The sequence below is a fragment of the Diorhabda carinulata genome, chromosome 1 (assembly GCF_026250575.1).
Source record: "Diorhabda carinulata isolate Delta chromosome 1, icDioCari1.1, whole genome shotgun sequence".
NCBI classification, from domain to species: domain Eukaryota; kingdom Metazoa; phylum Arthropoda; class Insecta; order Coleoptera; family Chrysomelidae; genus Diorhabda; species Diorhabda carinulata.
In genome coordinates this window covers 24098266-24112051 of record NC_079460.1, presented here as the reverse complement: position 1 = coordinate 24112051, position 13786 = coordinate 24098266, and the positions used below count along the sequence as shown (strand labels likewise).

At 30.9% G+C, this 13786-nt stretch overlaps 1 protein-coding gene across 3 annotated transcripts in view; it reads right to left on the bottom strand.

The window, feature by feature from the left end:
• Positions 1-13786, bottom strand: part of LOC130890885 (rho GTPase-activating protein conundrum-like) — a 29349-nt gene extending 15563 nt beyond the window's left edge. The window contains exons 1-2 of one of the 3 annotated variants that reach the window (XM_057795298.1): positions 13512-13786; positions 1433-1579 (exon numbers count right to left, since the gene is read on the bottom strand). In XM_057795298.1, coding sequence (XP_057651281.1) covers positions 1433-1529 — 97 coding nt within the window. In that variant the 5' untranslated portion in view covers positions 1530-1579; positions 13512-13786. The remainder of the gene's footprint in view (positions 1-1432; positions 1580-13511) is intronic. The other 2 variants (XM_057795307.1, XM_057795290.1) reach the window with 2 other exon arrangements.

Here is a 13786-nt window from a genome sequence, read left to right as displayed (position 1 = left end):
TGGACAGGACATCGCTCACCGCTTGAGCGTCGCCAATGTGAACGCACACTAAGACTATTGGACACAGACAATTTTTGTATTCTTGCTTCCTTACGGAAATTTATTATAATATATAAAATATCTTTATTTGAGCTTGCCTGGATAGACGTAATATTTATTGGAAGAGAAAATTACGATCAATCAAAGAATTATATAAATTAGTTCTAACTGCTTCATTTCTCTTGTATTTCAAAAAAATATGATTAGTTTCACTTATCGATTCATTATCGTCGCTGCAAAATGGCGACTGTAAAATACCCGGATAAAAACCATGATTTAATTTTAGTCGCTGTGTAATTTTTACTATAATCAAAATTTGTTGTATGGAATGCTATTTTGTAGATTTGGATGAAGCTAGAAACTTTCGGATGTTTTACTGCTCTCCAACTGATTCTAATAGATTTCTTATGCTTGTTAATTATTTCAGTTCAAGTACTCTTCTTCTTTTGCCTCGTTATCTACCTTCTAGTTACCTATAATACCCCTGTGATATTTTTTGGTAGTTTTATCTATTGCAAGAAAGGTTTATACTGTTTGCCTAATGTCAGATGTTTTTTATAAAATAATTTTATGGAATTGTAATGCCCAAAAGTTTTTTTAAATTGTTTTCAAAATCATTTTTTTTTAAAATGTTCGTGAATAAATAAATGATCATTTAAGGAGTACGAGGATTGCTACTTAAGTTTCGAGGTAGACAAAAAAAAAACAAATATTTACAATTGGACACGACTTTGATGTTTTTCATTGATATCAATACATTTTTGCATGCATTTTAACCAATTTTCTTTTCGATCCATTCCGATCGAGGTGCTTCCAAATTATTGATGTTAAATAATATAAACGATAAAATGATTTAACGCATCAACATTCTACAGGTGTAGAAAAACGTTGAACTCGCAATTTATTTTTGATCTGCGAGAAAAATAATAAATCCATGGGTGTCAGACAAGGACTGTACGGTGGATGACCCATCAATTCGATGTTTTATGTGTTCAAAAACGTTTTTTTTTGAACTGATAAGTGAGAATCCGTATTGTCCCGGTGGAGAATGATTCGTCTTTTGCGATTGGTTTCCCTGATTCTTCTGACAAACAAATACTCAGAATTGATTGTTCTACGTTGCCCTAATAAAACGGTGATGAAATGTTCAGTTATTCAGCAGAAAGAGGCTTCGTGCGCGAACTTTTGTTGGACTTGGCTCATCTTTTAACACCCATGTCAGATTTGACATATCCACATCAGTGTTGCTATATTTTCAAACTTAAGTAGCAATCGTCGTAAGATGTAATGAAATATGTAATTTATGTAATATAAGGCCTTTTCTGTTTTAATAGTTCTTACAATGCATGATTACACATAGCACATAGTTTAGCACATGACAATGAAAACTTACCGTTGGGTATGCGAATTTCTTCTTCTATATGATGTGTATCATTTTGAGTATCTTTCACTTCATCCAAATAATATTTCAGTGCATCTTCGGATTCCATTGCACAGCTATATTAAGATATTACTTGTTTTATCAACATTTTTTCAAAATCTGAAAAAATACTCATTTTAAACAAATTTGAGTTTACTTATTTCTATTGCTCAAATTTAAAGAATGTTTGGTTTTAGTAAAGTTTTTAAAAATCTTACTAGTTAATGAGATAAAATCAGATACATTTGGTTTATCTAAGATCACGGCGTAAATTACATTTCGAAACCCGTTATCTCCTTTGTTTATCTATTTGATGAGATGTGTTTGCTATTATAAAACTTTTAGTACACGTTTGTCACACCTATATACGGTATTGGAAAAAAATTTGCCCAGCTTAGAAATTTCAATATAAACACTTACTTTCCATCTACCGGAGTAAATTTCAGTAGAACATCACGATCTAATTCAATAAATTGACTGGACTATTGTATACCTACTCCACTTAGAATCGAAATTGTACCAAAACAAAAGTTACTACTCAGATTATTGAATTGTCTCTTTTGTAATACTGCTATAAAGCTGAATAATTTTTACTTCCAATTCATTGTGATTCTTTCAAAACTATATAAATAAACATTTTGTTTTCAATAAAGGCAAAAAAACATTTGATTTGGCTACGTAATCGCTTCTCATTTTGTAACCTGATACTTTTTTCTTTCTACTGACCCTTTATACAGAGTGAGTTTTATGTGTGGATCGATTCAATTATCTCGGAAACGGCTTTTACGATTTTATGGTGGTATTTACATTGTTGTCGGATCTTTTCTTTTTCCGAAAAATTAATGAGGCTTAGTTATTTCGAATAAATCACCCTATATATTATTCGCTTTTCGAAATCCTTCAGAAATACTGATTAATTATTATCTAATGTTTTTTAGTTACATTTAGATGGCTACGAATGCGAAAACTAGTTTAATTTGAGTATTCTTTAATAATATATGTGCTAATACAAATCTCGTTACAAGGTCTAGTGTCAGAAAATTAGTAAAAAGTTTAACGAAACTGGTGCAGTAAAATATTTATCCAAATCACGGCGTAGAAAACCTTCAACAAATCTTCAAATGTTTGTGTCAGAAGTAGATCCACGTTTGTGATGTAGAAATCTTACGAATTTTAGAAGACATACAGTAAAACCAATTATGGCAGATACTCAAAATTTTTTTGTCCATTTACTTCAATACAAGCCCTGCGATTTTTAAAATTTTGTAATACATTTTGCAACATCCCGGACTCAATTCTTATTTCTGTGGTAATCCTATCTTTTAGTGCCTGAATATTGGGAGGCTTTGTTTTATAAACGATGTTTTTTAAGGGACCTCACTGGAAATAGTCTAAAGGAATCATGTCGGGTGATGGCGTGAGTCATTCTATAAAGCCACGCTTTCCAATCCATCTTATTATCGTTTGGGATATTTTTATTGTCGGAAAATTAGTAATAATGAAGTTTTTTTTTAAATGTAATTGAAAATACTTGGTTTGAAAATATCGGAGCCAATTCAGGTATAATACTATTTTCCAATAAAGCAAACTTTAAGGTCTGCAAACTCTTCACGTCTATCAAAATCGTCATCTGACAATTCTTGAATCGACGTTACCTACTTTATATGGATGGAATTTATTATCACGTGAAATTTTTATTATGAATGTATACGAAATATCAAGTTTCCTGGATATTTGTCTAGTATCAAGTGTGTAGAACACAAACATTTAAACATTTGTTTTCAGTTTTTCTGCGTCCTTTACTGACATGAGATCTTGTCATGGGATTTCGGTTAGGATATAAATTATTAAAGATTTCACACGCTTCTTGTTGATTTCTACGCCTATCACTATTCGTTCTTTTTCAGATAAACGATCCATTGTAACTTCCAATAAACTTTAATGATAATATTTTATTGAAACGTCAAATTTGTTATTCATATAACTTGGAAATTATGGCATTTAGGTATAGGTATATAGATGAAAAATAATAAGTATAAGGAAATATATACAGGGTGATCCATTTGAAATAACAAAGTTCCTTATTTTTCCAGAAACAGTAAAGATCTGACAACAATGTAAATACCACCATATTACCGGCCGTATCACAAGACCGTTGTACACAAAAATTTATAAAAATCGTATAAGACGTTTCACAAGTGTGAATCGGTTGATATAAAAGACGCCGTAGGATAATTTTTTAAACATAGTTACATGTTCGGGCTATGTGTAGGATCAGATTGAATTTTTGCATTCCCTAGACTCAAAAAGTCTGGTACCATTTACGATAATTCGTTACAAAGATTGTAGACGTTTTCGAGGTCAATGGTCATTTGGTGTTCAACGCGGTTTCTTGAACTAGACTGCAATGACGTAACCACAATTAAGCAATGATTATTAAATAAAAAAGCCGACTTTTTATATAAAACTATTATTTCTTTCCGGTAAATTAATTTTTTTGTAAAATGTGTGGTTTCTATTACAAAATTTCGATTACACGCACTGTAGAGTCATCAACATAAATATTAATAGAAAATTCGTTGAAACAAAAGTACCGTGGTAATCAAACGCTTTTACTTTCAATAAATTAATCTGACAACATATGATTGGCATTCAAAAATGAAAATGATTCCGATAGGTGTGCCGTTAAAAGACTTTCTCACTTGACCCCAAAAATTCGTAGTAAATATTTGGTGTATATATGATTTTAATAATCGGACATTTCTTTTTTATGTTAATTCATTTATTTATAATGGGCGCACAAGTCAATATTTTTTCTATTGAATAAAACAAGAACCCAGAAGGAGGTTTGTGAAATTTTTAATAATAAATACCCTGGTCAACACAATCATGTCATACTCACAGACTCTCTTAGCTCAATCCAAAGTCTTCAAAAAATTCACACCACAAATCCATTAGTAATCAAAATCAAGCAAAAACTGAAATACATACAAGACAACAACAAAAAAATAGTATTCTGTTGGATCCCCTCACACATTGGAATAAAAGGAAACAAAGAGGCAGACCTGATGGCTAAGGAAGCTGTAATTAGTGATAGTGCGGAGTGCGTGAACTTTTTAACTACTACCGATATTAAAACAATCTTAAAGCGTAAAGTGTTTAATGAATGGGAGATCAAATGGTCAACATCCACACACAAACTTCGTGAAGTGAAAAACTCAATAAAACCATGGTCAATACTACCGAAAAATCGCAGAGATGAAGTTCTTCTAACACGTCTGCGTCTAGGCCCTACGCGACTGACGCACAGCTACTTATTTGATGCGAAACCCGAACCAAAATGTAGCAACTGCAATTGCAAATTAACTATAAAACACATAATTGCAGAATGTCCATCTCTTAACTCAGAAAGATCATCATCAAATCTACCACTCGGAACAATACGTGAAATTTTAGGACCAAAGTACAACATTACTTATCTTAAAAATTACCTTAAACAGATCTCTATAATAAAATTAATCTAACAATTATTCATAGATTAAATACTTAATCTGTACTAAATCGCTAATAACCAGCATACGGTTGATGCGAATTTTGTAATAAAAAAAAAAAAAAACACGTTAGGCAGCCTATAGTAAGCAAATTGGAAAAAAGGTTCGTAAAACTGGACATGTGAAAAATATTGAAAAAACAGGTAAAAATTTTCAATTTACTGATGAGAAAAAGTTAGATTTTGAGTTGAGTTTTGCACTAAGAATAAAACCACCCTTACAAACTTTAATTGGTTCAGGACTTAAATGAAGATAATCCTGATAGAAGACAAGAGTTTTATAACTTGATGATGGACATAATGAACGCAGATTTGCAGTTCATACACAAAATAGTTTTTCCTGATGAAGCGACGTTTCAATTAAACGGAACCGTTAACAAACAGAGCTGTAGATATGGATGCAGAGAAAATCCTCATTGGATGTTTGGGGCTCACACTCAATATCCTTAAAAAGTTGACGTTTGGGCTGGTATCATTAACAATAAAATCCGGAAAATACTTTATCCTGATGTTAATCATCCAAATGGGATAGATCGATCTATTTACTACCAACAAGACGGAACTCCACTGCATTTTGCACGTATAGTGTAACCAAAAAGGTTTATAACAATATACAGAAGGCTGACTACTGTTATGTTTGTTTATTTCCCATATTCAACTCCAAAAGCATTTTGCATATGAGTATTGGAACTAATATATTTGTCAGTTTTATATGACAGATACAATCCGTCATATAATCGTAGCGATTGTGACGTGACTAGTCTATCAAATCGGACTCGTATAATAGATTAATAACGGGAAACAAAATTGAAATTATCACCCGCTCTCTTTTACATTATATTCGAATAATTCATTTTATATAGCTTGTAGACATATTGTGTTTTGTCTTGAAAGTCGACAATATATACCCGAGCAGTTATAAAACAGCAAACCGAAAGTTTTTTTATAGCTTCATGCTAAAATTGGTTTGCAATAATATAACAAAGGAATTCAGAGAAGAATCAATTTCTGGAAGTTAGTTATTGGATTATTCATATAACGAAGTTTAAAGTGGGAGTGTTTTTTTTAAATAGAATTATTTCAATTTTATTACTGGTACATGTCACTATACACGTTTCTTGATTTTATGTGCGTCAATTATGACGGTATATACAATGTGGTCCATATGTAAGAAATAAATTCAATTAGATAATTTTATACTTTCGGTTCTAGAAAGTCAAAAAATCATCCGATTTCGACGAATTTTTTTAAAAATCTTCGATTTTACGGCGGTTTTATGAAAAAAAATATGTGGGAGTAAAAAAAATTAAAACTTATATTGGTTTCAGGGCTTTAAATGTTCATGAAAATGCACTCATTCACGTATAATTGTTGATAACTTTTTTCCAAATAATCAAATGAAGTTGGTTCTGTTGAAAGTACTAATTGGCTAGACTGTCAATCCGTGGCATTGCAGTTCGATTCGAGTCGGCCAGAAACAATTGTCGAGGTGTGGTTATTCGGACTGCCAATTTGTGCTTGAAGCGATCACAAAAAGAAACTCTATCACGGCCGGTCTTAGTCTTTACATAAATTTGTTTGTTTTAAATTATAAAACGATCTACAAATTTCACTTTGATTCCTGAACTGTAACTCACTCTTGCTACACATTGATGGGTTTATCTCTCTTTGGGGTTCACATGTCAATGTTTAACTTCTTAAATTATGTTTAATTGAAAACGGACGATGTAAATTAGGCAATTATTTAATAAATTTCACATTTTAATTTATATAAAATTGCAACCATAGTAGCAAGGTCACTGTTTTGTAACTATATACCAGAGGTGGCCAAACTTTTGGAATCCATCGTCTACTCCCTACTCCATTTCGTATTTTTACTTCGATTTTCAATAAGTCCGATATGCTTTTTCTAATAAGAATCGTCAATCTCCTCAAAATAGACATTAACTGCCAATATCACCTTTTCATTTTGGAAAATCATTAATCACCCAACCATTTTTACAAGTCTGGTAACAAAAAATAATACGAGGAAGCTAAATCTGGCGAATAGGAGGCGTGAGGTAGCAATTCAAACTTTAATTCATTAATTTTGGCCATTATAATGATGAAGTCTGAGCTAGTGGATTATCTTCATGAAACAACACTTTCTTCTTAGCCGAATGCGGCCGTTTTTGCTTGATTCCTTCTCTCAAACGTTGCAATAAGTTCGCATAATAATCGCCGTTGATAGTTTTTCCTTTTTCAGAATAGTCAATGAGAATTATACCACGCGCATCCCAAAAAAACTAATGCCATGACCTTGCCTGCAGATGGAACGGTCTTTCGCTTTCTTGGAGCCGATTCTCCCTTTTTAAAATCAATGAAAAGAAGAAGGAGATATACAGTTTGTTCGTAACAGTCGTTTTTTATCAGTTAACGTATGAAATTTACAAAAAAAAAATGAATAAGACAATCCCGTAATAAAAATTCAAAATTCTGGTATCTCCCAGAACATTTTGAAACACACACACAATTCTTTCATAAGTATGTTCACAAGCCAACCCAATTTATATAGTAAGAGCTCACGTGTATTGAACACCTGAGACATCATGAAAAATTTGATACTTTAGTACTACAGTACAGCTCATTATTATTCAAATAAATATTCACGAAAAACAATAGGAAATGCGTCAATTTCGGTTGTAAGTTATTAAAACAAAAATACCTAAAATGAATTCCAATATCATATAATAGGAATGTACGCTAGCGTGGTCATAAAGATTCCAAAAGTAATTATTATACAGTTCGGTCCATATATATATAGAATAAATTCAATTTTAGGCGACTGCCAACGCAAACAAAAAATCGGGGTTGTATGCTGAGACTGTTCTTTAGTTAAAGGTAGTTGATATTCACTCCAATATTCATCATTTTAATGATTTGTTGTTCTGATAAGAAATATATATAACTTGGATATGATTTGGACGAATACATTTTAAAATAATGTCCTGAATTATTTAAATTAAAATAAAGTAAGATCTTGACGTCATTGCGTGTTCTGATTGTTTTGTTTTTCTACTACCGTGCGTAAAGTACGTAATGTAAATACAATTTCGATTGCGTAAAACCTCACATTCTTTAAGCACTAGTGCGTTTTCTGATATAAAATAACCACACATCATTTCGAAAACAGTAAAAACGAGGTAAAAGTTGTTACGAATTTTTTGAGTTTTTGAAATCCTATTCTAGTGTCCAATAAAACTTGTGTGCCCTTTTTGGTAGTTTCGTGTAGATATTCAAGTTTCTTCCTCCCGTACTCACATGACCAAATGCGACTCCTATCTTTAACTACATCATTCAGATTAATGGTTCTCTCAAGAAAGTGGGAAGTTAGACTTTATGTCTGTAAATACAAAGTTCTAATGGTTTTTTGAATTTGTTCCTTCTAGCACACACAATACTATATGTTCCGCTTTAAAAACCGCTTCGCCTTCTTTTAGTGGTCTGCTTTTGACTCTAATAGATTCCATGATATTAGAAAGGGTTAATTCAATTTTCGTCATTTTTCGACATATTCTTAAACACAATTTCAAAAATAAAGAAAATACTACAAGAATCAATAAATCACATAAAAAAAGTATTCTGTTCACTGTTACAGAAGCCAAATTCAGCGCCATCTACTGACAAGTGATTTTCGCCAATTGCGATAATTAAAAGATTACACTCAGTTTCAAGTTTTCAGACGTATCTAAATGCATAAACAACTGGGTTCTCTTTCTTTCAACATTAAACGCATTAAAAAGAGCAAAAACATAAACTCAAAATGTAAAAATTTATATTTGGTGAAAATTTGACGATTTTTGAAATAACCGTTGCTTATTATCGAATGATCGATTTGTTAAAACTGACTGTATTTTGTTTATTGATGAATCTACAAAGATTGACTATTCATAATTATTTTTAGAACTACCCTGACTGAAGAAAAGAGAGAGAAGTTTTTTTGGATATGTTGGGGATTTTTTATGTTAAGAGTGGAATGTCCTGATATAGGAATTACTCCTCTGCAGAGCTGGAATTATGGTGAATGGTAGTGTGATATGTACTGCATTAGGCTTAAAAAAAAAGCGAACAATGAAAAAGAGAAAGAAATAAACGGCCGATACAGAGAAGAAAAACTGTTTTTCTCAGATATTTGGGATGATTTTTTTTTGTTTTTTTGCGTTTTGTTTCATTTTGGCTGGTGAAGCGGTTCACCAGATCACACGTTGACCTCTCCTATTTGTCTTGATGGGAAATACAGCCCCCATTTAATCTAGATTACAATAATTTAAGACAGTAACAAAATAAAAATATGCAGCTCGTTTGTTATAGGTTAAGGGTCCATATTATTTCATACTTCATTATTATTTTGCTAATTGAGTTCATCAACTAAGTTTGGTAGGTAATTTTCTTAGCTACATTTGGTAACGTAACTGTATTTTTAATTCGAATTTAAAACACATTTTATACAGTTAACAATAACATATTTGTACTAAGTGTGATTTGCTGTTAATCAACCCGCATTATTATAATGTATACCGACTAATATCAATATGTTTAGAAATTTATTCATATTTCCATACTACTTACGTGTTACTGATAACAGCAGTAACAAGAATTAAAAATTTTATAAAATCCTTCGACCCAATTCTCTATACGGAAGCCTCCAAAGCTGAATCCGGTGTCAGTTGCGCGGTCACTACAAACCACGAACTCATAAATTCTTTCCGATTACTTCCGACGTGTAGTACAGTATCTTTCAAGCTTTCTCTGATTGACTGACTCTCTTTCATCTATACAGTCAAATCCAATAGTCCAAAACATTCACGAATATAGCAAACTGATATAACAGCCTCTCTCATGTGGTTTCCATCACACACTGGAATCGCTGGAAACGAATCTGCAGATTGCCATGCCGAACAGTCCTTCTGAAATCCTAGTTCAGCTTGCCAATGATCTGAAGGCTAACGTCAAAAAACTCTTGGCGCGATATATGGAGCAAGATTACTACAGCATTACACAACATCCACCCAACTACTTCTCACCTTTCCATAAACTTTTTAAATAGGAGAGAAGCTGTGACAATAAGAAGACTCCGCATCAACCACAGCTATTTGATGTCGTCTTGTCTGCCAAAGTTGTCACGTTCCTGTGTCTGTTAAGCACATCCTCACTGGATGCAGCAGTTTGATATGAAAACCAACTTTAAGGAGACACTTGACTGCCTGACAAATTTTTTGTAACAGTCCTTTATTCAATTTATTTGTAGATGTCGAGACACGTTAAACTTAAATAAAAAAATTATACGCACTTAATAATGTTTCATTATTACCAAAAGTGGGAAAGAATGATTTTGCTAGTAACTAAAATCGATAGAAAAAATGAAATTTTTGAAAAATATCAAGTAAACTATTTTTATTGTGTGAGTGGATGTGGATGTGAAAATAATTCTATAACATGAAAAAAAATTTTTTAGAGGACGCCATCTGAAAGTTGTTCGTTTTATATTCATTTACATGCCGAAAGTTGCGTTTTGAGTGTTCAATGTACTGAAAGTGACAGTTCCGTGCTCATTTTTGATAATTACCTGAATGATCAGTGAATTTCTCCAAACCGATTTTCCTATCCATATTATTTGATATTCATCTAAACATTTCAGAGACATGTGGTTCACGCTCGATGGAGCCCCTCCCCACTTCCTAAATGATGTACAAAATCATCTCAACAATATTTTTTTTAATAGGTGGGTTGATCGGGAATGGCACCACGTTCCACTGAATTAAATACAATGGAAATATTTTTTTGGATTTATGCAACACCGCTAAACACAAAGGAACGAAATGATCGATAAAATAAACTTCCATTTTGATCCTATAAGTCAAAATTTTGGAATACAAAGAAATATCCTCAAATGCAGCTCAATTAAAAATATTTGATTGTGTTTCAATACACCTTATAAGTAATTTCCTTGGTATGTACAACGTTCTAAGAATCTGGATATCTACATAAGTCATTTTTGTTATCTTTAGATTGTACAGGTTGTTTCTGTAAAAATTATGGATTGTTAACCATTGGGCGTAAGCCGCCCCTAATCATTCATTAAAAATTCATAATATATAATTTGGAAAATATACTTAAATATAAGTTTCGATTTCGCAAATTTAAAGGCATATAACCCAGGAACGAGGGGTCGTATGAGACATTTTTTTATGTCACAGCATGTCACGTCATCTATTAACTCTCGATTTGTTTGCATCAAGTCCCGGGACAAACTGTATATTTGTATACATAATTTCAATGTTTTCTATATGGCAACACATTATTTCAATCACGAACTCATTACATTAATATTTATTAAAAAATATAATAAAAACAAGGTCATCAAACAAATTCCTCTAGATTTTTAAGTCGTAAATACTATTAACATGTAAAGATTCTACAAAGTGGATTATTTTCAAATTGGAGTAAATATGCCTCTTTTATTTTTGTGTTTTAACATATTGACAGAAAAATTTCATCAAAAAACTTGCACCTGATTATGATTTATATTATTAATTAGAGATTTTTGGTAGTTAATGTTATAATGTAATAAATCTCAGCTCGTACACCAATTTTCATCTACTGCATTTTTCCTTACACTATTTTGTTTGGGCAAAAATTTTCGTTAATATAAGACGCGAAAACCGACTATTACGGCGGTGAATCCATAAAGGTAACGAGATAAAAAACTGAAAGTTTATGACTGTTTCTAACGGTTTACCAATCAATTTTTTACCTCAAAATATACAGTGGGAAGTAAAGAAACAAAATAGAACATTACTCACAAGTTTTGTACAATAAGAAATTATAACGATTTAGGATACGCTTAGAACAATGGGAGTCCCTTAATACTTGTGATAAGAATTATTTTTCATAGTTTAAATATGAAGTTTTTCTGAACTAATTTATTTTGTACTTGTAAATATTGTGTATTCATGTAATCAAAATACCAGTAGTCAAAGTTTGAACACAATGAATATCAAAACCTTCTTTCCACTAGCTTTGACCAATTGACTTCCTGATATATTATATTCTTCTTTTTTTTTTATTAGAAACCTGCCAAGTTTAATAATGAATATTTAGCCTCCTCCTGAGCTCTTTTCAAGACACTTAGCTCCGTATTATTAATGTTTTGTCTAGTGTTGTTTTGTGTTTGATTTCTAGTTTTTTGCAAACTTTGTTCATCTGGTTTGTGGTATTCTTTCGACTTAATCTCTCCCTCTTTCTATTCTATTTTATTCAAAATGTTAATATAATAAATTTTAGTCAAATTTTCAGAATTCCAAATTGATGAATTCGTAAGAAAGTACCCAAAAAATTCCTAATGTAAACTAATAATAACCAGAATATTCAAAAACCGTGAAATCTAACTAAGGGCATGCTATAAGGTAAAATACTGAAGAGATCTGAGTTAGTATAAAAGTCATACTAAAAGGTGAAATACTGAAAATATTTGAGTTAATATTAAGAGCATGCTACAAGGTGGAATACTAAAAATAGTACAGTATATTTCGTTAATAAGAATTGCTCACCTACTACACTATATCTTGAATAAATAAACGGTATAAATATCGAGTTAAGTATAAAAAAATTTGTTGTTTCCTTTGAATTCACGTAAGCAATGGCTTATAAGACACAAAAAAAACAATTAATTGACTCACTATTGGCTAATCATATTATCTTATTAATAAACAAATCATATTATTGGAATTACTGCAATATATATATATATATATATATATATATATATATATATATATATATATTCTGTAGATTATAATCAGATGTGTAAATTGTTCTTTGTGTACATAAAGCAGATATTAAGTGATGCTATCGTGATATCCTATGATATACCACAAATGACAAACTTTTTGATGGTGTACTTTGTTGTTAACCTTATAAATAATCCATTTGATTAAATACATTGTTCATATTGTATTTTCTCTCAGCTTATAGAATAGTAACAGTTTTTTGTTCACATTGTGTCTTTTGTTTATTTATAAATTTGAATATTTACTGTACAAATTAATACGAGAAAGTAAATTTATTACAAAATAAGTTATTACAAATGAACAACGAATGCTAGGTACTTGTCTGAATTATTATAAATATAAATTTTTAATATAAAACTTTTAAAAAATCTCGAGATACTTTGTTTGGAAGCATATATTTCTTTATTCATATGATTCGATCATGCAACATCCTATGATTAAAACTAAGTTTAACAGATCCTTGTAGATTCGTCTCAAGGATATTGGTATATTGGTACTAGATTAATTGTTAATTAAATAGATGAAATACGTATTGGAAAAAGTTTTTTAAAATAGCATTGTTAAAATGGATATTATCTGCTATGTCAATTTCAAATAAAAGTTTAAATAAAAATTGTTAAATAACTATAATATAAAATGTTAAACATTGCGGTTACCTATTCAAATGACTTACCCTCTCTCTCTAGCCTGTTTTTGCTTATCAAAAACAATAATATAATATATCGAAGTTCGAAAAAACACTTATTAAAAACTGTCACTCACACTACTTTTAAATAAAATTAATAACAAAAAATAATATGATTTTTCAAATTATATAATTCTTAAATTTTACAACTTCTTACACCCTACGCTAACAACATGACATGAACACCACATTTACAAACACAATTTGGTTCTCCTACTCAAAATAAACAGGACAAAATACGTCAACAAAAACTCATATGATTT